This window comes from Rhinoderma darwinii, chromosome 2, assembly GCF_050947455.1.
Source record: "Rhinoderma darwinii isolate aRhiDar2 chromosome 2, aRhiDar2.hap1, whole genome shotgun sequence".
In the NCBI taxonomy this organism is placed as follows: Eukaryota; Metazoa; Chordata; class Amphibia; order Anura; family Rhinodermatidae; genus Rhinoderma; species Rhinoderma darwinii.
In genome coordinates, this window is record NC_134688.1 from 93,496,588 (window position 1) to 93,522,406 (window position 25,819).

At 42.1% G+C, this 25,819-nt stretch overlaps 1 protein-coding gene across 7 annotated transcripts in view; it reads right to left on the bottom strand.

Moving 5' to 3' along the window:
* SENP1 (SUMO specific peptidase 1) overlaps window positions 1-25,819 on the bottom strand; it is a 62,043-nt gene that overhangs the window by 32,366 nt on the left and 3,858 nt on the right. For 5 of the 7 annotated variants that reach the window (XM_075851911.1, XM_075851909.1, XM_075851910.1 and 2 more), the window contains exons 3-12: window positions 24,536-24,645; window positions 23,621-23,693; window positions 18,998-19,172; window positions 18,294-18,456; window positions 15,157-15,260; window positions 14,812-15,056; window positions 13,946-13,987; window positions 7,732-7,780; window positions 3,667-3,705; window positions 3,493-3,577 (exon numbers count right to left, since the gene is read on the bottom strand). In XM_075851911.1, coding sequence (XP_075708026.1) covers window positions 3,493-3,577; window positions 3,667-3,705; window positions 7,732-7,780; window positions 13,946-13,987; window positions 14,812-15,056; window positions 15,157-15,260; window positions 18,294-18,456; window positions 18,998-19,172; window positions 23,621-23,693; window positions 24,536-24,645 — 1,085 coding nt within the window. The remainder of the gene's footprint in view (window positions 1-3,492; window positions 3,578-3,666; window positions 3,706-7,731; window positions 7,781-13,945; window positions 13,988-14,811; window positions 15,057-15,156; window positions 15,261-18,293; window positions 18,457-18,997; window positions 19,173-23,620; window positions 23,694-24,535; window positions 24,646-25,819) is intronic. The other 2 variants (XM_075851912.1, XM_075851913.1) reach the window with 2 other exon arrangements.

Below are 25,819 nucleotides of genomic sequence, written 5' to 3' on the forward strand. Positions count from 1 at the left end.
ACGGAGTGAACCCGCTCTATACAATGCGGGTGTCGGCTGTATGTTACAGACAAAACTTCAGAGTAACAAGCGCGATCCCACTCGTTTAACTCGTTAAATGCCGCCGTCAATAGCGACCGCAGCGTTTAAATCGTTAGAAAGAGGGGGCGACCCCCTCTAACAGCTCATCGCGCCTCCCGCAATGCAATTGCGGGGTGGCAATTGTTGCTATGGCTGCCTCCGGCAGGCTTAAAGAGGCTCTGTCACCAGATTTTGCAACCCCTATCTGCTATTGCAGCAGATCGGCGCTGCAATGTAGATTACAGTAACGTTTTTATTTTTAAAAAACGAGCATTTTTGGCCAAGTTATGACCATTTTCGTATTTATGCAAATGAGGCTTGCAAAAGTACAACTGGGCGTGTTGAAAAGTAAAAGTACAACTGGGCGTGTATTATGTGCAGACATCGGGGCGTGTTTACTACTATTACTAGCTGGGCGTTGTGTATAGAAGTGTCATCCACTTCTCTTCACAACGCCCAGCTTCTGACAGTGCAGATCTGTGACGTCACTCACAGGTCCTGCATCGTGTCGGCACCAGAGGCTACAGATGATTCTGCAGCAGCATCGGCGTTTGCAGGTAAGTCGATGTAGCTACTTACCTGCAAACGCTGATGCTGCTGCAGAATCAAGTGTAGCCTCTGGTGCCGACACGATGCAGGACCTGTGAGTGACGTCACAGTGCTGCACTGCCAGAAGCTGGGCGTTGTGAAGAGAAGTGGATGACACTTCTATACACAATGCCCAGCTAGTAATAGTAGTAAACACGCCCCGATGTACGCACATAATACACGCCCAGTTGTACTTTTACTTTTCAACACGCCCAGTTGGACTTTTGCAAGCCTCATTTGCATAAATACGAAAATGGTCATAACTTGGCCAAAAATGCTCGTTTTTAAAAAATAAAAACGTTACTGTAATCTACATTGCAGCGCCTATCTGCTGCAATTGCAGATAGGGGCTGCAAAATCTGGTGACAGAGCCTCTTTAACAGATGCCTGTCAGAATCACGATATACTGCAATACATTAGTACTACAGTATATAGTGCAAACGATCCATCAATCGCTGGTTGAAGTCCCCTAGGGGGACTAATAAAAAAAAGTCTAAATTTGTAAAATAAAGTTGTTTTTTTTATGTAAAAATATAAAATTAAAAGTTCAAAAACCCCTAGAGCATATTAAAAAATAAACATTATTGGTATCGCCGCAAGTCTGAACTATTACAATATATTATTATTATTTAACCCGCACGGTGTACGCCGTAAAAAAAATAAAGAATAAAAAAATGTAAACGCCAGAATCGCTCTTTTTTGGTCACCCCATCTCCCACAAATTTTTTATAAGAAAGTGATCAAAACGTTGCATGTACCCCAAAATGGTATCATTAAAAACTACAACTTATCCTCTTATCCTGCAAAAAAAATAAGCCCTCATACCACTTATAAATATAAAAAAGTTATGGCTCTCAGAATTTGGCAACACAAAATAAATTCCTTTTTTACACTTAGTAAAACATAGAAAAAAAAACCTACATATATTTGGTATTGCCGTAATCGTATTGACCCACAGAACAAACTTAACATGTTGTTTTAATTGCACAGTGAATTACGTAAAAACGAAGCGCAAAAAACAATGGAGGAATCAGTTTTTTTTTCATTTTCTACCCCACAAATAAATTTTTTTCCCGTTTCCTAGTACATTATATGGCACAATAAATGCTACGAAAAACTACAACTCGTGCCGCAAAAATCAAGCACTCATAGGACTATATCGACGAAAAAATAAAAAAAGTTATGGCTTTTGGAAGGTGGGGAGGAAAAAACGAAAATGAAAATCTGAAAAATGGCTGCAGCGGGAAAGGGTTAAAGAGGTAATTAGGAAGGCACTTGTGTTTGAAAACGAGGAAAAAATGGGCCCAAGCACATCTGCTGAACACGAGGGCGCCCGTATTGTACCATGCAACACTTTCCCAGCATAATTTCCCAAGTTGCAAAAAAGTCCCAAAAAAGGTTCATAGTGTCCCAAAAGGGGAATAAGAAAGGACACCACTTATCAGTGTGACACTTGCCCCGAAAAACCAGGCCAGTGCATACGGGATTGCTGCAAGGCACACCACTTACCTATGAATTATTAATTGTATTACTTATGTACCCTTTTTATTATAACCGGACTTTCTTTGCACCGCTTACATATGCAACATGGCGTCCGCAAACCATTCCAGCAAGATTTTATTTCCAAAAGCCAAATGGAGCGCCTTCCCTTCTAAGCCCTGCACGTGTCCAAACAGCAGTTAATGACCACATATGTGGTATTGCTGTAATCAGGAGAAATTGCTTTACAAATTTAGGGGTACTTTTTCTTCTTTAGACCTTGTAAAATTAACATTTCTACGTTTTATTGGAAAAAAAATTAGATTTTCATGGCCTAATTCCACTAAATTCAGCAAAAAAAACCTGTTGGATCAAAATACTCACTATATCCCTCTATCTATCTAGGCATGATATAGTAATTTAAAGGCCAGAAAGTGTTTTTCCTCATGTATACAAATATAACCGCTTATTCTGAAAGATCACCTGAAAAGTTAAAAATCAGCTGTCCCAAGCCCTGTTCAGAGGGATATTACGCTTCTACCAGCCAGAGTGGATAACAGATCCAACTCTGGCATAACCATGTATGATGACCACTCATGTGAACGGGCACTGGATAATACCTTATTTCCCCTGCAACAACATATAGCTGTCCACATCTTCTCCCAGCAACTACATCCGATTGCCTGCTGCAGCCTGCTTTTGACAAGGAGTTGCTCAGCTGGGACGGCCCCTTTTGCACAGTCACACCTTAGAACAACTATATCAGACTCATCCCCTATTACTGGAGCTCTCATTGTGAAAGTAAATTTGCAGCAATCAGAGACGATGTGTTGAAGCAATTCTCAATACACAATGAAAGTAAGGCTGGGTTCACACGACCTATTTTCAGACGTAATGGAGGCGTTTTACCCCTCGAATTAAGTCTGAAAAAACGGCTCCAATACGTCGGCAAACATCTGCCCATTACATTCAATAGGTTTGCCGATGTACTGTGCCGACGACCTGTCATTTTACGCGTCGCTGTCAAAAGACGGTGCGTAAAATTACAGCCTCGTCAAAAGAAGTGCAGGACATTTCTTGGGACGTTTTTTTGAGCAGTTTTCTCATAGACTCCAATGAAACAGCTCCAAAAACGGCTGTAAAAAAAGCAGCGAAAAACGCGAGATGCTCAAAAAACGTCTGAAAATCAGGGGCTGTTTTCCCTTGAAAACAGCTTCGTATTTTCAGACGTTTTTTGTTAAGCGTGTGAACATCCCTAAGTCTTAGCAAAGGATATAGATATATATATATATATATATATATATATATATATATATATATATTATATACACACACACATTTTTTTTTTTTTTAATTATAGGTTACCTGGTTTTGAAGTGTTCGTGTAATTGCTTGTTGTTCTTCTATCCTTCTGCTCGTTACCCTTGCTCTTGAATCATAGCGGCTGGTCCTGTTAACAAAAAAATCTCCACAAAATTAGAATGAACAAAACTTTTTTTCCCCTTTTTTCATTCACATTTCAGTAGCAATATTACTTACATGTCTTTAATCCATAGTTCTGCCTTGAAGATTGAATGGCTAAAAAAGGGGAGCAAACAAGATATTTGGTTTAGTATATTGTAGTCCAAAGACAAACTTACCATTCTTAACATAGCATTAAATCGCTTTCTAAGGCTGGGTTCACACCTACGTTTGGGGTTTCTGTAACAGAGCCGAACAACAAGAAAACCGGGAGTGCCACATCCCTCGGATGACGGACACAAATGGAACCAATTCATTTAATCCGTCCGGTTTCCATCAATTTACCAGAAAAAATAGTGCACCCTCCGATGGAGATTTAAAAGAAGCCTTAAACTTGCTGAATACATTTCATTATTAGATCACAGACAATAACATCGAAGATTAGAACATTACTTCTCGGTCTTAAAGTTAGGCAAGGAAACCTAAAACTGAGGCAAAATCTAAAAAATTGTCCAAAAACCAACAAAACACATAGATGAATATAACGTAACATGAGAAATCCACACTTGTTTTGGACACGGTCTCATGCAGAATAACTTGAACCAGAGCAACACCTATTTCTATCCGCCTACTAGCCCTTCTGAATGTCCCCGCAAGCTTGCAAAGGGCTAAAGAAGCAACACCCTAGCACAACATTTTAAGACTACACTCATTTAAAAAGAAAAAAAATTATTATATAGAAGATTGGCAAATCTAAAAATTATTTAACCCTTTCAGGACCAAGGATCATTGATGCCTCGATGCTCAGGCCAAATTTTGCATGTTTGGTCTACATTGCTTTACACGCCAATATCTTTTTAACAGCTTTGCATAACTCAACTATCTTTACCATTATTTTTGTAAGTAGCCTTATTTGTTAGATAAACATATTTTTTCTGTTAAAAGCAGACAAATGGTGTAAAATGTGAAAAAGTTAAAATGTTGCTACTTTAGTCTAAAGCAGAATTTTTTTTATATATACTATTGTACATTCTTATATTAAAATATGCTTGTCCATTTCTTCTGATCAAAGGGACAACATTTATAGTTTTTACAAACAAAAAAAAAAACAAAAAAAAAACAGGTATAATCGGGTTGACATTCAGCATGTACATTTCTGTTCTTAAATGCATTTTTTTGCATGTCTTATTTTTTACGACCCTTAAAAGGGGTTGTGCCATAAAACACGTATCCCCTATCCTGTTTAAGTGGCTTTGCAGTTGACCAGTGACGGTAAAACATCCAAATCGGTCCAAAAAATTCACCAACAAGCAAAATAGACATCCCAGAGTATACAATAAGGTATAGATTGGAAAAAGCGGAACAGGGCGGATAGTAGGGTGGTCACGATATCAGAATAAAGACTTCAATACCGATACTTTGTGTAGTATTGCGATTCTCGATACCAAAACGATACTTCGCCAACAATAAAAAAAAATAAAAAAAAAAGGAAGATCTTCCATTTTCTAATGTGAGGCGCGTGGTGCTGATGAATTTTGAACCTTTATGTGCCTCACATTAATAGTAATTAACCCGGTCATGTTTCTCAGTCATAACGGACAACATTGGGTTAATGTGTGAGGTACATGACGGGGTTAATTACTATTAATGTAAGGCACAAGGAGGTTCAAAGTTCATAACACCTCGTGCCTCACAGTAATAAGCAAAATAAAGCTTTATTTTTTTACATAAAAAATGACACTATGTGTTGTGCAGGTTATTACAGTCGCGACAATATCGTGTGCATATTTTATGTATTGAGACTTTTATTTTACTGTTTATTATATAAAATGCGTATGTGTAATTTTTTTTTTTTCCGGAAATAAAACGTATCGGTGTACAGACTCAATAGATAGTCTAAGAGCCCGTACTCCGATACATCGGCTTTCCGGAAAAAGCCGAACAGACACAAAGCGGCCGAGTGCTCACACGCACGCTTCAGCTGCTTCGTTCTAGCGATTGGTGGGGGTCTCCGTGCTCGGACCCCCACCAATCAAAACTACGGACATGTCAGAAGTTTGTCAAATGTTTAGCTACACTTTAACATTACTTTTTTTTATTTTTATACTTTAATGTACTGGCATATATCTATATGCCAGTACATTAGCCGGTGTGCACTGATCGTACACAGGCAGTTGTTAGGACATACCAAAGTATGCCCTAAAAGTAAATATGGTCAGACAGCCATGGGGTCCTTGATTGGACCCTGGGCTGTCTGGCCATATATGGTATGTCCCTCGATCGCGTCACATGTAATCCCTGTTATGCGATCAAAGGAATATCTCCCTTCTCATTTTCACCTTGAATGCTGCGGTCAGCTTTGATCGCGGCATTCAAGGGAATAGTGGCAAAGATCAGCGTATTCTCTGATCTCCGCCGTTCGAGCTGGGCTGTGGCTGCCCCGCTCCAGCCATTGCCCCCCACTGCAGACTGAACATGGGGGTATTTTTCAGTGCGCCTGCCATGTTCTCTGTCTTCATGGCGGAGCCGCCGCTCAATATTACAGCACCAGCTACATCGCATCTTGCTACGCTACGGACTACATTCACGTATTACTATACTTAGCTGGGCGGCCGCACAGCTTAGTATTGAAATACATGAATTAACGGTATTGAACCGTCTGAGGGTGCACTGCATCGAAACCATAGATATTTTGATGCATCGCGCATCCCTAAAGGATACAATGTATGTATGCAGTGTGTGTGTGTGTGTGTGTGTGTGTGTGTGTGTGTGTGTGTGTGTGTGTGTGTGTGTTTTTTTGCTGCACAGTAACCGTATTTCAGGCTGCTGTTACAATCTGTCTCCTCAGCAAACTCGCTGTGACAAGAAAGTGAAGGAGGCAGAGATTCAAAGCAGCAAAAGTTTGTTTGCAAAACAAACTTTTCTGTGACCATCGGCACTCTGAATAATGATGATCACATGGTTGCAAAGTGAATCAACTGGTTCAATCATCACTGGGGAGCAGGTGAGCAGGGTAAAAGGGGAGAGAAGAGCAGATCTCTGGGTAGAAGGTGAGAGGGATTGGCAGGGGGAGCAGCGTCTGAAGTTTTACTGACTGCACTATGATCATCATAAATAGTTAATTTATGATGTCATAGTGGTGATAACAGAACCAATTGGTTCCATTATGACAGTGGAAGTCCCTAATCATACCCCTGCACCAGGGAACCAGCGATAAGCGCTCCCACATGGGTACACTCTGCACTTTGCAGACTGCCTTTAATTATGGTCACTACAGCACGGGGTATCGGCTGCAGCTATGTAAATCGCCAGATTAGCTACGTGTAGGGGGTTAATGAACAAATATTACTCACATCAAGTATTTCTAAAACATATCCCACATAAAAATGATTGATGGTGCAGTAGGCTGTATGCAGATTTAAAGGGAACCTGTTAGGTGATATATGCTGAAAGAAGCGTATGATAGAGGGAGAGAAGAAGCGGAGATCTGTGATCTATAGGTTTATATGATCAGAAGTAGTATTTCTGAGGAGAACACAGAGTAAATTGCAACAGAAGAGACTGAGAATCCTGCTTACCCCGATTATATAGAACGAGTTACATTCCTCTCTACACACACTGAACACCTTCTCTCCTGTCAGGAGTTACTCTGCTTTTACTCAGTGTAGGAAAGTGGTATGGTGGGGGTTGGACAGGTTTTTAGAAAACACTTCAATTCTACCATTAACTAAGAATGCTGAAGCATCATTTCTCAGAGCTCTGCTTTTGGCCATTCCTCTGTCATACCTCCTGGAAGTATATGAATAAATTGACAGATGGTCATTACCTTTCCCTTCGTCAATAGGGCGAGTCCCCACACATGACAATCAGCCTTGACTGTAAAACTTCTGCCGCAGAAATTCAACCTATGCAACTGTATGTAAAGACCCAATGCATGTGTTGCAGAAATAAGACTATTCAGACATATGGAACAGAATTCTGCGGAAATCTGCCACACATGAACATACCTATGAAATCGCCATTCTTAAAAGAAGACCTACCCCCAGAAAAACCCAACATCTGAGAAAACTTAAGAGGAGATATTCTCAAACTATAGATTACACTCTAGATGTTCCACCAAATTGTTTAGGAAAATGTAATTACCTGGGACTATAATCTTCTTTGGAAATAGTGTCAAGTACAATGACCGAGTCTGAATTTGAATAGAAACAAAAAACACAAGTTAGTTGCTGCCACGCGCGCAAACCGCTCACGTTCGTCTGAATCCGGCCTAACACATCAATGTATTAGGAGGGGCACTTTAAACTTCGAGCAGTCAATTAATAATTAGGCCATAATTTGACTTTAAACAGGTATTCCTATCTCAGACATTTATAGCATATCCAAAGGATATGCTATAAATGTCTTATAGATGCGGGTCCCAGCTCTGGGAGCTACACCCATATCGGGTGTTCCACAAACATGCCTCCATCTGGCGAGATAGCCGCTGCATCCAGGCAGAGAGGTGGCGCAAAGGTGATCAGAGTTCCAGAAACAGCCAAGCTCGTTGAGGTACTATACAAGGTTTCTACAACTCCCATAGAAGTGAATAGAAGTTTTAGAATCTGCGTAGTACAGCGAGCTCTGTTTCTGGAACGCGGAACACCTCTGCACGGATTTTCGCCCTGGGTGTAGCGGCCAGTGGCTCTCTCAGACAGATGAACCCCCAATCTCAAGATAGATGTTAGGACCCGCACCGATCAGAAAATCTGAAACAGATTACAGCCCCGGTCACATGGTGAAGATTGGAATCTTTAACATGCTTCAGAACATTTTCTGTACGGATATCATAGCATACTGTGAATTTTTAAATCTGCAGCAGGCTTATTTTAATGCAGATGTTCAAACCGGATTTCAGCCTTTTCAATGAAGGGGTCAAATGTGCCGTAAATCAGCAGCAAAATCTGCCAGAAATCTGCCGCGTGTGTGGGTACCCTTAAGGTTTTAAAGGAACACGCTCCAAAATATAGTACTTGCGCCAAAATTCATTTACATCTATATACAAAATTTGTAAACGTAGCAAATACCTGGTAAAGTCATTTTTGCGATAAATTACACTTTCCACAAATGTGTACCAGTAACTTAATGCAGTACCACTTATGTGGTTTTCCAAAAGAAACAATCCTACGAACATTAGTTAGAACTGCATCTTTAACCATTTTACTGCCAAGAACATAGGTTATATGTCACAAACAGAATATAAAGGACTAGAGCAGAAATTTAGATTTGTGCTCAATGTAAAATCCCTATCTGGTTGAATTTATTGGGGGATACAGCACCATGGGTATAGGCCTGTTTGGCGTTTTGCTGGTATTTCAGTTTATAATGTGGGGGCATATGTAATCTGCGCGGAGACCATCAGGGAATAATAAGAGGGTATAATAATGCAGTAAATAAATAATTCATAGATATGTGGCCAGTGTCACACTGATAAATGGCGCCCAATCTTATCCGCTTTTGGAACACTGCACGTTTTGCATCGCCATATTCTGAGAGCCAAAACTTTTTTATTTTCTCTCCACCGGAGCTGCGTGAGGTCTTATTCGTTGCGGGACAATCTGTAGATTTCATTGGTACCATTTTGGGCTACATGCGGTTTTTTTTTGGTCACTTTTTATTCCATTTTTTGGCAAGCAAGGTGACGAAAAAAAACATCAATTCTGACAATGTTTTTTATTCTTTTTTTTATGGCCTTCACCCTGGGCCATAAATGACCATTTTACTTTATTCTGCGGGTCGGCACGATTACGTTGATACCATATGTATCTAGGTTTCTTTGTTTTGCAGCGTTTGCGCAATAAAATCACTTATTTCTAAAATAAATTATTTTTTGTGTCACCATATTCTGAGAGCCTAACTTTTTTATTTTTCAGTTAAAAAAGCTGTGTAAGGGCTTGTTTTTTGCGGGACGGGTTGTAGTTTTTATTGGTACTATTTTTGCGTACATGCGACTTATTGATCACTTTATATTGTATATTTTGGGAGGAGTGGTGACCAAAAAAAGTGATTATGGCATTGTTTTAATACTTTTTTTTTGCGGTGTGCACTGTGCGGGAAAAATAATATTACAGTTTTATAGTTGGGGTCGTTACGAACGCGGCGATACCAAATGTGTGTACTTTTTTTAAACGTGTTCATTTTCTTCCTATAATAAAAGACTTCTAGGGGAAAAAAAAAAAGCATTTTTTGTTTATGTCACTTATAACTTTTATTTTTACTTTTTTCACTTGTCCCACTAGGGGACACTTAGACTTGCAGCTCTGATCGCTGCTAGAACACATTACACTACCTACGTAGTGTAATGTGTTCTAACTGTCAATGTGACGTAACGGTCACACTGACAGGAAGCCTAGGAGTAGGCTTCCGTACATGGCAGCCCAGAGGCCATTGTCTGGCCTCCGGTTGCCGTGATATGGATCGCCAGCCCCCGCAAATACATGTGGGGGGGCTGCCGATCTGCTCTAAAACTCTTCAATGCGGCGATCGCAGTCGACCGGCGCATCGAAAGGGTTAATTGCTGATTTCAGCGGCGACGGGCCGATGATCAGCAACGGGGAGCGCAGGGCAGACACCCTGCACAGTTAACGGTTAAAGCGCGGACGTAACTGCACGCCCAGGTGCGCGAAGTTACTGCTCACCTGGGCGCTCATTAACGCCAAGGGGGCTAAGGGATAACTTTATTTACAACTCAATTTTTTACTTATAATGTATTAGCATACTCTTGTATGCGAATACATTACACTGTCACTACGATAGAGGCCGCTGCTCTAACAGCAGGCAAACTGAACAAACAGCCCTGGGGTCATTTCTAGGTCCCCAGGGCTGACTGCAGAGGGATTCCCTGTTCCTTGATCACATCAAGTTTCTGGTGACCCGATCAAAAGAGGGGAGTTCCCTTTGATCTTGCCGCGGTCACAGACTGCAGCGATCAAAGGGTTAAACAGCTTGAGTGCGAATGTTTTGACCCCCAACTGTATTTAGCAGGCTGCTCTAAGATCAGGAGCTGTAAGTTATATCTCCTCACAGGAGCGCTCATCAGCCTCTTCTACTGCTTCGCCAAAAGCCGTCTCTGTAGACGAAGCACCTGCACCACCTGCTGTCAAAAGACTGTGGGCGGTCGTTAAGGAAAGATGCCACACCAACCAGGGAGGCACAACAGCCCTCATAGACCGATAGGCTTACGAAATCACAGACCAGACCCAATGAGAAAAATTGTGGTCTTGGATGCTGGTAATACCTTGTGCGACCCTTCAGCAAGAACGAAAAGGGAATCTGAGTGACAAAACTACACTATCAGAACCAAATATATGCAGACGGCTCTTACCAAGTCAAGAGTGTGAAGAACCCACTCCCTCAGATAGAAAGGAAGGACTATTGATGTGGAAGGCACAGACCGCTTTTGGGACAGGACAGAACACTATCTTATCCTTATGGATGACCAGATAAGGAGACTTGCAGGACAGAGCCACTTGTTCAGAAAACCCATTTGAAAAACCAAGGCATCTCCAGTAAAGTGGCGTGGAATAGCAAACTTTGGGAAAGGAGGTTGAGTCACTGTGGAAGACGCGAAGGTGCGTCCATCAGCAAGTTAGCATACCAAGTCCAGCAAGGCTAGTCCGACGCCAGCAGAACTGCAGTAACCCTGGATTCTCTTGAACACTCGGGGCAAGAGCGGAAGGGGAGAGTAAAGAGGTACAGGAGAGCAATACAATCCTAATGGGTGACCGGAGAGTTGACTATGATAGGAGTGTGACCCCGAGCCCTGGCCACAAGGCTGGAACCTGGAAATTCATGCCATTGCCACGTAAGATGGAATGCTAAGATATTTAAGTCTGGGTTGCCGCATTCTGGCAAATCTGAAGGACGACATCTGGGTGAAAAGACCCTCTCTCAGATCCAGTCTTTCCCGACATAGGCCCCCATTCACACAGCCGTATTTTTCATTCGTAATTAAGGGCCTATTCATTTCTATTGGCCACTGACACCTTTCTGTATTTTTACAGATGGGTGTCTGTGCTGAAAAAAAAATGATGGAACCTGTCCTATTCTGGTCAGTAATTACGGCACAGACTCTCCCATAGAATCCTATGGGCGCTTCCTTAAATACGGACGGCTACAGACGTGCATCCACAAACAGTCTATTTAGGGAAGTGTTGCTATGAAACACGTGGGTAACATCATTTGCAGCCTCCCTTTTTTTTACGGATCCGTATATATGGATCAAATACGGATGCATTACGGACCGTATTTGCGCATAGCATTCCGTATATGCGGATAAGTTACGGATGACTGCGGACCCGTGTTTACAATTTGTTTACCATTTTTTTTTAATGAGGAAGAGAATGGTGATATGGCAGCTGTGAGGTCATTATGACCCATCAGTTGTGGTGATGTTGCATGTTATGGGAAATTGTAGTCTTACATGTAAAAAGCCTCTCATACTTGTGATTGGCTTAGCACGGCTAACTCCTCATTGTATTTAATTGGCTGAGATAGAGCCAGTGGGACATCGTAAATGCTTGGCTGACCACTCCCCTTAAGAAAGATTGTAATTGCATTTCTATAAATAAGGCAGAAAAGGATATTTGTATATAAAATGCATGTCTCTGTGTCTTACTTCTCTCCGATCTAACTTATGGATACAGATCAGGATAAGTTAACTGAAGGGTGTCAGTTGACACCGATCTAAAACTTCAGTCTAAAATATTTTGGCCAGGATTGTGTCAACCTACCGCAACGGAGAAATCCCAGAGGGCAGGAGAATCAAGTTGTCCAGGAAATCCTGTGACTCATCCCAGCAGAAGATTGCCCCCTGAAGGGCCCTCAAGCAAAATTGCACATATGAAACTGGCTCGAAAGTCAACACAATCCTGCTCAGCACCAGCAGGCAAAAGCAGATGGAAGAGGGAGGTTTTTTTGAGCAAAATAGAGCCACCGCGACTCATTTGGTCTTGTCCACCAGGAGATGGACCTTTCCTGTCCCTGGTGTTGCAGATTATCCCCAGAAACTCCATGCACTGAGATAGGACAAAGAATGATTTCTCCTCGATGATTCACACCAATCGGAAATGTTGTCTTCCATGGAGGGGGCCCTTCACCAAAAGGTCGTCCAGGTAAGGGATGATAGACTCCTCTGGCACGGAGAAAGACCATGAGAGAGTAGCCAGGACATTGGTCAAGGCCTTTGGCAAGACCGAAGGGTAGGAGACTAATGGAAAATGCGGAGAACTGACCACTAAACTAAAGAAACGCTGGTAGGCCCCTGCGATAGGGATGGACAAATAGTATGCGCCCTGTTCCAGCGATGCAACCACTGGCGCAGGAATTCTATGCAAAACCTCAGAGCACAAACAAACAACTATTTAAATTCTTCAGTTTCAGGGTGAAGAGGTCTTAAAAGAGGGGGCTTCTGGGCCCTTGTGACGCTATTGCCAAGGTTTAGGCTTGAAAAAAGAGCATCTGGAGTCATTAAGGCGAATCGTCCTCTTGTCTAGTCTGAGAAGAGAAGGACCTCTGGAAGGAAGAGAAATGAAAGGACCGAAAACTCTGGAAACTGAGAGAAGGTTTGAGACGCCGCAGACGGTACTGAGGCAGAAGGGAACTCCAGCAGCCAGTAGCCTTAGAAATAATTTAATCCAGACCTTTACCAAAAAGTCTGCCAACAGAAAGAAGGCCAACAAAGGCTTTTTTTTTGGTAGACCGATCGACTGGTGAAGATTTTAGCCAACTAGAGCATTGAATAGTTTTGAATTAAAATGATGCACGGGCATTGAAAGGGGCAGACGATGGGATGGTGGTGCTCTTTGACAGCCGTTAGATAAGCGGATCCACAGAGGGATAAACAGACCATTTTGAGTCTCCGTCCTCTTGGAAAGGAAAGCTTGTATTCATATGTTTTGAAACAGTCAGTTGCCTGTCAGCACGATTCCAGGGAGAAACCGTCCGATAGGCCAAATCGGTCATGTGAATGAACAAATGAACAAGGGGTGGGACAAACGGCCGTGGAGCTTGCGGCCTAGGCCTGTGGCAAGCCAGGGACTAAATATGAAGACACCAGACTGCGGTGCTGATGGAATGAACTGCACAGAGCTCCTCCATCATTGTAAAAAAAGCTGCATATAGCTCCAGCGATAAGACACTTCCCCTTTTCAGCAAAACTGTGCTAGACATTCCTCAGATAGGTGATCCCTTCCCAAATAAAATGTTTACCCCTTATGTTACGTGGGGTCTTCAGGGGATTAGTGGAAGGATGTTTTTGAGAGGAAAAAAAAAAAAAGGACACTGAGGCCTTGAAAAAATATGAAGGATTCATACATACCCTCCGAAGGCCTTGGGTGTAGTGGGGTAACCGGCACTGTGCCTGCAGAAGTAGAAAATAAATTAGGAGACCAGCGGTGAGAGATATTCAGTTTAGAGAACTGCCGTGTTTCCCGGCATCCGTGAGGGTTGACTAGGCTGGAGACCAACCTACCTGCAGCTAAGGGGCTAAAAAAAAAAAAAAATGGCAGCAGACCTGAGAATCAGGTAATGTTTACCTCCTACGGACACTAGGCGAAAACAGATTTAGCCAGTGTCCATGGGAAGGGTATAGCCTGCCTTGGTGGAGCCAAGATTGTTCCTACCAAGTGTTAGTGTTGTGGCAGCGAAAGGGTTAATACTAAAATGTCCACCAAAACCCACATTTTACAAGAACTGAACCATTAACCTCCGCGCTCTGCATATACATAAACCTGACTATACAAACAGGACCGTCTTCTGGTGCTTAATGGCATATTCTATTACGGTACACTTAAAGGGGTTGTCCACAACCGGACAACTGATGACCTATCCACCGATATGACAGTCAGCTATCCCGGCTGCCGGATGTTTTAAATGGTATGCAGTAGTTGGAGCCGGAAGCAGACGGCTCTAGCAACTGCATAGCGGCCGTTCTGCAGCTCTGTGCTTATTCCCTTAAAGGGCTGCTATGTAGCGGTCGGAGTCATCTGCTTCTGGCTCCAACTACTGCAAACTGTTCAAAACATCCAGCACCCGGAACTGCTGATCGGTGTGGGGTCAGAGTGTCGGACCCGCACCGATCATATACGGATGACCTATACGGTAGATAGGTCATCCGCTGTCCGGTCGTGGACGTGTTAATCCTTACCAGGTTGGGGCACGTGTCCTGAATTTTTTTTATTTTACCTTCAGACTGCTCTCGAGTGGTAAGATTTTGCTCTCTGTGGGGCTGGTGATTGCCAACATCTCTGCTCTTGTGTGTAAGTTTGAAAGTGGTATTAACAGAAAGTGGCACTGTCGTTTGCTTTTCGGAAACCAAACTAAATGAAGGCTGGTATGTAGGTTCCACATCCAAAGAACAAGGCTCTAAGGAACTCAGACTTGAAGCACCAGGTTGACCGGATACACTACTTGAACTTAATCTCCGTGATCTGAAAAGAAAGACATGTAACATAAGTGTATTGTGAAGGGAAAGATATTATTTTTTTTCTCGCTCAGCTTATGTGACGAACAAAACAAGCAATAACTTACACTTCTGGAGGAAGAAACGTTGTGGAATTGGTGGACAAAAATGTTTTTCCTGTTACAACCTTAATTAATTGTCTATAGATTTCTTTCTCTTCCTCACGAACAGTCTGAAAGAGATTCACATGCAAACCATTTTAATTTATCGAAAAACTGATTGAAGAGGTTGTCTGGTTTATAAAAGCTAATTTTCAAAAACCCGATTAGGAAATTCCAGGTTAATAAGGCAGGATCTTCCATTCAAGATTCACATCCATTATCCAGTGGAGAGAGCGGCCACAAAGAGCATCTCTCACCTTAGAACAATCAGTATGTCCATGCATTACATGGACAACCTATTGATTTCAATAGAAACTGTAATGCTTCAATTCCCCAGTGGTGGCGCTGCAGGGGAATTGAACACTTGCTGTCGGTTTCTTTCACAGATTACTGGGTTCTCTAGCAATCACTAGTAGTGGTACTTAATTGTACTTTTGGGGGACCCTTTTAACAAGGAAAAATATGTAAAATCGGACAAGCTCTTTAACAAAGGATACAAAAAGTAGTATGGTAAACAGCTTTAAAAAAGTTAGTTATGCTAAACATTGTTAACTAAAATTAAAATGACATTTTTATTATCCATTTTATGCATGTTAAAACGCTTTAACATAATTGGACTCAATGGGCCTCAAGTATCAAAGTAGTCTAAGAGTGGCCAGTTGGCAGCCACAAACAAAATCTATGCAAATTTTTCATCAGTGCAAATAAAAAAACAAAAAAAGCTTAAAGGCTATGGAAACCTTTAGTGCATGTATTTCTCGCTCGTCTCATTTGGGGACACAAACCATGGGTATTTGCGGTTGTCTCTTGGAGACGTGACACGAAGAATAAAAAAAATAAAAAAAGTGTTAGCCTCTTCTACAGGCACTGAGCTAGTCAGTCTTAAAGGCTATGTAAACCTGTTGAGACCACAGCCCCTAAGCCTTGAAGTCCCAAAAGGTGCCCACCCCAGCCCTTGAGACAGGCATCCGTGGAGAGGATCAGCCAGTTCAGTGGAAGGAAGAAACTACCCTGTATAACGGTCGTGGAGAAGATCCACCATCGAAGAGACGTGCTGCGAGGGGAGGAATGAAGCTCAGAACCAGGGAGCAGCTCCCAGGGAGAGGATCGCCTGCTGAAGAGGGCGCTTGTGGATCCGAGTGAAGGGAATGGTCTCAATCAAGGCCACCATGGTCCCGAGAACCCCCATGCAGAACCCTTTTGAACGGAGTAGTTCGTTTGACCCCGTGTTAGAGGAAGATGGATGGATTGCAATCTAGTTCCAAAAAGATGGGAGCTTGAGAAGGGGAGCGAAATCAGGGACCACTTGGAAACCATATCAGCAGACCAAGCATTACGCCAGGGTGTCCTGCTGATAGCAACGGTAGAGGCCGAGGCCCTGAGCTACCAGACTGGGAGCGTCAAGGGCAGACTCACACAGGTACTTGGATGCATTGGGGATAAGAGGAGACAGATCCACCAGTTCCTCCAGAGGAGGACCCGAGAGTAGGCCATGACGGAATTTGCACGCCCATTTCATGATAGATCTGCTAGCCCAGACAGAGACAAAATTGGACGAAGTGCATAGCCAGGAGCCTCAAAAGTGGTTTTAGCAAAGGAGTGCACATGGCGACACAGAGAATCTATGAAGGAAGTAGAGTCCGCCATTGGCAAAGCAGTAGCTTTGGCTAGACAAGAAACAGGAGGGTCCAATGTCGGAGACCTAACCCACTTGGAAGAAGTCCCTTCCTGAAAAGGATAGAAAACATCCAAAAGGCTAGAGTGAGAAAACTACTTGTCTGGGAGTTTCCATTCCTTAAGGGGTAACAGAAGTTTTTTGAATGTTTAGAGACATGTCATAGTAACAGATCAGAAGTTTTTATTGGTGGGGGTCTGAGCACTGAGACCCCCACCGATTGCTAAAACGAAGCGGAAGAAGCGCTCAGGTGAGCACTGTGCCGCTTAGTTTCTGATCGGCTTTTCTCAGATGCTTTCCAAGAAAAGCCGATCAGAAACGAATAGGCTCACCGGAGCGCTTCTGACGCTTCGTTGTAATGATCGGTGGGGGTCTCAGTGGTCGGACCCCCACCGATCAAAACTTCTCACCTTTTACTATGACATGTCAGAAGTTTTTTGAAAGTTTATTTACCCTTTAAAAAACTCTCTGGAACATTGAGGTTGAAGAAAGTAAATGGAGTCAGATGAACGGGAAGACACAATCAATGACCTGTAAGGTGTCATGAACAGCTCTAATAAAAACCTCTACCGAAGAAGTGAGAGGGATAGAACCCTTGCCAACTGAATCAGAGTTGGAATCAGACAGTTCGCCCTCTGACAACCACTTTAGCGGGAGAAGAAGTACCAGACCTAGACTCCAGTGGTGGAGGGGTGATGCCGGTGAAAGGAAAGGCAGACAAGCGGACCTGGTCAGCTTTCCGGTCCTGCCACGAGAAGAAGACATGGACGTAGAGTCCAGGAGAGGACGGGCAGAACAAGAGTCTATGGGAGAGAGAGTAGGCATCCCACCCAACATGGACTAAGTGATATTCGCTAGGTTATCAACAGTACTGAAACGAAAATGAGCCCATTCCAGATCCACCATACCAGGCGTGCGAAATACTGGGGATGGCAGGGGTGCAGAAGCCACAGGCTTTTGGCCAGGAGGCTGATATGGATCACACAAGGAAATGTAGTACTGCAGTTAGAACATGAATAATAAATTCTAATTGTCATCTGTTGTGAGGGTTCTCCCTTAAGGTCAGACGTGGCAGTAGAGAGGGTTACTAAACCACACACTACTAGTGGAAGTAGAGAAACCAATATAACCTCAGTACTGCACAGAAATGGATACTCTTCTTTTGGGAGTAATGGCTGCCTTCACCTAGTTCTGCTAGGATAAGCACACACTACTACAGGGAGTAAACTTAGTGACGGAGGATCATGCACATGTAGGGGGAAAAGAAAAAAGCCAAGGGCTGGTCCTATCCGGTTTCAGAGTGTCTGATGTCCCTCCTGTTGCACCCTTTACAACATGCAAAGATCTTAACACAAAAAATATCCTTTGTGTAAGTGATGTATAAACCTATGAATGAAGAAACGTATTGCAAGGATAATGTACAACTTACTTCTTCTACTGTACTTATTTGTCGCCTCTGCATCTTCTTGGGGCTTCGGCGAAAAGCACCACTCAATGAATATAAACTAGCAACATTTTTAATAGGAAAAGATTTTTCAAAAGCTGAACCAATGGTGTGATTCGGCTTTCCAACAGCTGCATTGAAATTTCTGCTGCAAAACAAAATTGTATAAGTTATTAATGATCCTGTAAACAATACAGAAAAGAATAGTAATAGCAGTAAGACGCAAGAAGGGGAGTTTATCTGGACTTTAGTTACCTCCCCTCCCTCCCCACTGCTACCAGCACAAGCGGTGTGGCTGAAGTAGTCACCCGGGAAAAGGATTTTTCACCTTCCCATGCTGAATAGGAAGAGTCCGGCTCCACGCTGAAACACCTCCTCAAACCTTCTTGAGTGACAGCTCCTGGGTCGCAGAGCATATGAGGCTGAGGACCAGTAGAGCAGAGCGGTTGTGGAAAAGTTACAGCGGCGAGCCGGATACTTCCTATTCAGCCTGTGAAGATTAAATCTTCTTTTCCAGGGTGAGGATTTCAGTCACAATGCCAACATAGGTATGCTTAGCTTTTCTCCCCTACACATATCTAGTGGTGTTAGTAGTAAGGGGAGGGACAACAGTCCTGATAGACTCCCTTTAATGTCAGAAAGAATATAGATCAATGTATATCTATATACACCTCTCTCCTATCACATACCTTAGTTTTCGGGTTTCCACATCTGCATTTTTTGCTGGTTTCTGCAGGAACATAAGGTGTGCTGGGAAGATACTACAATGACCATTGCCATTCTGTTTGGCTTTAATGAGGTTAGAAGGCTGTGTGAGTTTGGTGTCGTCAGCAGAAGCCATGTTGTTCTCAGGTTTTGACACTTCTAGAGTGGAAGCATATAGACAAATAAATAAATAAATATATATATATATATATATATATATATATAAAAAAATGTATCAACTGCTGAAAACAGACTACACACACACACAATCATTTATATGTGTTGACTGAGATTTGAGGACAATTTTTAACGGGTTAGATAGAAACATCCCCACACCTGTCCATGGGATGTGTCTGGTATTGTAGCTAAGCTCTATTGAAGTGAATCTGGCTGAGCTGAAATACCACACAATCTGTTGAACAGTGCGGCATTGTTTTTGGAAGAAAGCAGACATGTTTTTCTACTCCTGTACTACCTCTTTAACCCGAAATCGCCAAAAGTAATAATAAAATGTAAAAAAAAATTATACTCCTGATGACTGTCTCCGTTTATTCTTCGCTATTGTGTTTAGATTCAGACAAAACATTTCCACAATGATGTCATGAGACCGCAGTGGTCAATCTGCACCAGCCGTGGTGACATTTCATTCATAGTGACGCAGAGGGGATTGGTCAATATAGTAAGGTGACGTGACGTCATTGCAGTGACAATGGATAATTCCAAAAATAATTTTATTAGACCACACTTAAAGATGGCAGATTTGTTCTGGACCCCGACTGAAAAGCTGCACTGAAGTAAAGTGAGCAGAACCGAATTGGCATCTCAGAAAAAAAATAAAAAAAATTAACCCGTTAGTGACCACCAATACACCTTTTCACGGTGGCCACTAATGGGCTTTATTCTGATGCATAAGCCTTTTTACGGCGCTGCATCAGAATAAATAAACAGAGCAGGGAGCTGTCAAATCTCCCTGCTCTCAGCTGCAAGATGTAGCTGAGGGCTGGGGTGTGAGATCGATATAAGTATCGATCTCACCTGATTAACCCCTCAGATGCGGCACTCAATAGCGTGCACCGCATCTGAGTTGTTTTGGAGAGAGGGAGCGAGCTCCCTCTCTCTCCCTCCGACACCCGGTCATAAGATCACCGAGAGGCTGTGTCTCCGATGGCAGCCGGGGGCCTAATAAAGGCCCCCAGGTCTGCCTGTAGTGAATGCCTGCTCGTTGATGCCGGAGGGATGTCCTAGCAGATGCCTGTCCATTTTAAAGTATTGCAGGGTATTATGAATGCAATCGGATTATCGCATATTAAAGTCCCCTAGTGGGACTAGTAAAAAAAAAAAAGTTTAATAAAGTTAATAGGGAAAAAAAAAATTCAAAACCCACCTTTTCCCCTTACAAACTGCTTTACTATTAAAAAAATCAAAATAAAAAGTTACGCATATTTGGTATCGCCGCGTACGTAACGACCCAGACTATAAAGCTTTTACATTATTTAACCCGCACTGTGAACTCCGTAAAAAAGGAAATCATAAACTATGGAAAAATTGCTGTTTTCTGTGAATCCGGACTTTAAAAAAATGTGATAAAAAGTGATCAAAAAGTCGCACCTACTGTAAAATGGTACCAATAAAAACTACAAGTCTTCCCGCAAGGGGTTAAAACCGCCCCCGTAGATCTGCAGCGGATACTCTGCAGTAGGTCTGTTTACACATGGCATGCTACGTGCGCACTAAAAAAAAATATTTTGCTAGCATAGTAGGTTATGGGTGTAAACTATATATTTTTACCACATTGGCAGATGAAGGTCTAATGTTGCATGGCCTTTATTATTGACAGCTCAAGCGGCTGTTGATGTAGACGTATGTGCTAACTTTGCGGACATTGATCTATCTTTGCATTGTTGGTGTGTAAGCCTCTGCTTGGACATGAGTTTTAGGAGCAACTGTAAGGCCCTGTTCACATCTGCGTTGGGGTTCTGTTCTGACGTTCCATCTGAGCTTTCCTATAGAACGGGACCCTGAATAGACACAAACCGACAGGAACAGAAACCAGAGGTTTCTGTTTCCATCACCATTGATTGAAATGGTGACGGATCCGGTGCCCATTGTTTCCGCTTGTCTCTATTGTGCACCGGACCAATCGTTTTGCCGGAAGCAATAGCGTAGTCGACTAAGCTATTGCTTCCGGCAAAACGACATATCCGGTTCACAACAAAGACAAACTGAAACCACAGGCACCGGATCGGTCACTATTGAAATCAATGGTGATGGAAACAGAAACCTCTGGTTTCCGTTCCTGTCAATTTGTGTTCGTTCAGGGTCCCGTTCTGATGGAAAGCTCCGACGGAACGTCAGAACAGAACCCCAATGCAGATGTGAACAGAGTAAGATTTAATTTAAAAAAATATATTTTGATTTGCAGTTGTCACAAAGTTGCATTAAGATGGTCATGTCTGTAAACCACAGGTTAAGGCCACATGCACGCAATGGGCATTACATGCGGCTTTTGCTGCGGCAAATCCGCAGCATAATATACAGTAGTATCAGCAGAGTAAAGAAGATCGCAAGTAATCTCATCTACACCTTGCAGAATTTTTCTGCATGTAAATTGACCTGGGGTGCGGATTTTAAATTACACATGTCAATTTACCGTGCGTTTACTTCTTAGGGTATGTGCACACGTAGTGACCAAAAACGTCTGAAAATACGGAGCTGTTTTCAAGGGAAAACAGCCCCTGATTTTCAGACGTTTTTTGAGCAACTCGCGTTTTTCGCTGCGTTTTCTACGTCCGTTTTTGGAGCGGTTTTCATTGGAGTCTATGAGAAAACGGCTCCAAAAACGTCCAAAGAAGTCCGAGGCAGTCATTTTACGCATCGTCATTTGACAGCTGTCAAACGACGACACGTCGTCTGCACAGTACGTCGGCAAACCCATTCAAATGAATGGGCAGATCTTTGCCGACGTATTGTAGCCTTATTTTCAGACGTAAAACGAGACATAATACGCCTCGTTTACGTCTGAAAATAGGTCGTGTGAACCCAACCTCAGCATTGTAGCGGACAAGTTTATAAAAAATAAAATAAAAAATGTGCAGCAGAAAATCCACACCTGTTCTTACAACAAAATGTAAAATCTGCCTCTAAAAATGCATTAAATTAGCGGTTTAATCTATACAGATTTTTGGCATCAAATTCTGTAACATGTGCATGTAGCCAACTGCAACTCTTTGCTTTCAGGAAATATATAGGGTATACTCAGTTTTCAAGGTGTGTAATCCTTGCATTTTATACATTAATACTCTTTTTTTTAATTTCCAATTTTAAAATTGGTGTCCTTACTTCTGATGTGTGAAGATGGTTTCATATAGACAGACATAAGTGACATGTAATAACTCCGCTCGAATTTTACATTTTTTAGTTTTGTGTGTCTAATTTTTTTGAGTCAGATTTTAGCTACAAACATGAAGGCTTATGCATTTTACACCAAAAATTACAATTTGGCAACAAATCTAATAAAGGCACCTATGTGTATTAAGTGCCGCATTTGACAATGTGCTAGCGGTCTACTTTCAGAAAATATATTGGGTATGAGGTTATAATATAAATTTTTCATTTTGTAATGAAGTTGTAGTTTTATTTGTTCATGCCAAAAGAGTGACTATTGCCCCGGTTTCCTGAGGTGCAAGATGTCCAAAAGCCAGTTGCAAAGAAGGGGTAAGTAAGCAGGCCTCCACTGAATATAAATCTTCAGAATTATTTTTTTGCCAAACTTATTTGTTTTTTTATTTAGCAAGTGAAAAAAAAATTTTCTTCTGAAACCAGTCTAGTGACAAGGACAGAAGTATTCCTGCTATGTGCCACATAAGTAGGATTAAGTTGTCACTATAACACACTGATCCAGGTAATGGCAGACGGCTATTCAGCACAATCTACCATCAAACCCAGGACTTAGAGAGACTGTGGACTCAAAGGGGTTAAACAACAATAGCAGTTTCTCAACACCCACTCTCCTCCCTAGATGAACACACAAAAAAAAAACAAAAAAAAAAAAAACACACCATCCCATGTAGAAAGACAATACAGATATCATAAATATGCATGTGTGATGTTCTATTGAAAAAGATTTAGGCATCATGCACACTTACGTAGCGGTGTGCACTGTCCGAGATTACGGCACGGACAGGCAGCAGTGTCATCCGAGCGCTTTCCGCAATCACGGATCGTGCACACTCATGATGTGCATGGACTTCGGGCAATGCACGGATTGCGGAAACCACGGGCGTCTGCATCGGCCCATAGGATAGCATGTGTTCTATACCATCAGCAGTTGCAGATAATATACAACAAAGTAGTACGGATGCACTCCAAATCATTGGTGCTATTGAGGTTCGGGTTGTACCCCACTTATAGAAATATAGAGAAACCTATAAGCACTCTAAAGACAAATGATTGTCAATTCCAAGGAAAGATATCTTTCCTTGGAATCGACAAAATCATTTGTCTTTAGAGTGCTTATAGGTTTCTCTATATTTCTGCAGAGAATATACAGACACAAATGCATAGTCGTGGGCATGAGGCCTTAGCTAGTAGAAGGCAAGAATATTTACCTGTGCTAAAAAATGGTTTATGAAGGGTCTTCATAATAGATCTGTCAAAACGCCTGTGATGCATAGGGTCAGGCTGAAAAATAAACACCGTCATAAATGCAGAGTCAAAGTATACAACTTACAGAGGAGAAAGACCTACACCAAAGACATTCTGATTAGAAGTCAGAAGTACGCAATGCAAATTCAACCAACCCATTAACAATAACCAAACTAGTTCACCAATTAGTAAAACTTTTAGGCTCCACAAAAAAAAAAGAAAAGCAGAAAATCTGTAACCGGCTACAGTACAGGGCTAGTGAACACGTTCATAAACTGCACATATTTTAGGGCAAGAGTGGAATAATTGTTTGAAGTTGACAAATATTAACAATCTGTAATGGATTTGACACTTTTGCCCAGGGTGTGACGGTGCCAACCCTGCCCACGAGGTCTCAGGTATGAGGTCCGTGCCAATTAGAAGATCCACAATTGACAGCTGCTCCTGCGGCCTCCACATATGCTCAAATACAGGGCAGCAGTTGTCATGACCCGTCAGAGTACCGGTTTGGGCATTGATTATTTTATCAGTGCGCTGTGAGTTGTTCCCTGGGGGGCACTGCCCGGGTCTTGATGCAGGTTGCAGGGGCGGCATGCCAGAAGAAATACATGAATTCGTCATTTGGTGATAATCACATAGGTCAGACTTTAGAGGTGGGCGACCTCCACTGTGGGTAAAAGCTAGCTTGCTTTCGCCCAGCGTGTCACAAGTTTTTCATAAAGCAAAGGACAGTAATCAAGTAGGTTTTGGATCAGAAGGTAAAGGTCTCGATTCTTTTACATGAAATGCTACAATGCCGTTTCCCACAGAAACCGTTCTAAAAACACTTCTTAGAAATGCTTCTCCATACTTGCACAAAATACAAAACGCTTACCAACCTGAAAACTGTAGTTGAAAGTACAAAAAGATTCTTGTGCCGTATCTTTAAAATGTGCTTTATATTTTGTGTTATTCTCACTCTCCCAGATCATTTCTTTAACATCTTCATCTGTAGCAAAATGACAAAAAAAAAAAAAGAAGATGTAGCGTTAATGGAATATTCCAACATTTCCCAAAAGTAGAAAACAAAACAAAAACAGCACAAACTACTAATAGACAAGATTTCTAGCTCTCCCTTCTCCTCTTCTGTATCCAACACACTACGCACTTCTAAAACTTCAGCTGCCTTCACACTACATTCAGGATCTTTCTTCATAAAAATTGGGAACAGTTCCTAGTGCAAAAGAGAAAGACAATACTCCCAATATAAATTTTTTTTTTTAATGTTTAAAGCGGCTCTGTCACCACATTATAAGTGCCCTATCTCCTATATAAGGAGATTGGCGCTGTAATGTAGGTGACAATAATGCTTTTTATTTAAAAAAACGATCTTTTTTCACAAAGTTAGGAGCGATTTAAGTTTATGCTAATGACCTTTCTTAATGCCCAAGTGGGCGTACTTTTACTTTCGACCAAGTGGGCGTTGTACAGAGGAGTGCATGACGCTGACCAATCGGCATCATGCACTCCTTTCCATTCATTTACACTGCACTAGCGATATAGTTATATCACTATGTGCAGCCTCATACACAAACCCTAACATTACTACAGTGTCCTGATAATGAATACACATGACCATCCAGCCTGGACGTCATGTGTACTCAGAATCCTGACACTTCTGAATCTTTTTTTGTGAGATTCCGGCAAGTGAAACCAAATCTCGTTTAGCTCCGAGATCTCGCGAGATTTCGTATCCGTTGCTGGAATCTCACAAAAAAAAGATTCAGAAGTGTCAGGATTCTGAGTACACATGACGTCCAGGCTGGATGGTCATGTGTATTCATTATCAGGACACTAGTAATGTTAGGGTTTGTGTATGAGGCTGCACATAGTGATATAACTATATCGCTAGTGCAGTGTAAATGAATGGAGAGGAGTGCATGATGCCGATTGGTCAGCGTCATGCACTCCTCTGTACAACGCCCACTTGGTCGAAAGTAAAAGTACGCCCACTTGGGCATTAAGAAAGCTCATTAGCATAAACTTAAATCGCTCCTAACTTTGTGAAAAAAGATCGTTTTTTTAAATAAAAAGCATTATTGTCACCTACATTACAGCGCCCATCTCCTTATATAGGAGACAGGGCACTTATAATGTGGTGACAGAGTCTCTTTAACTTCTCC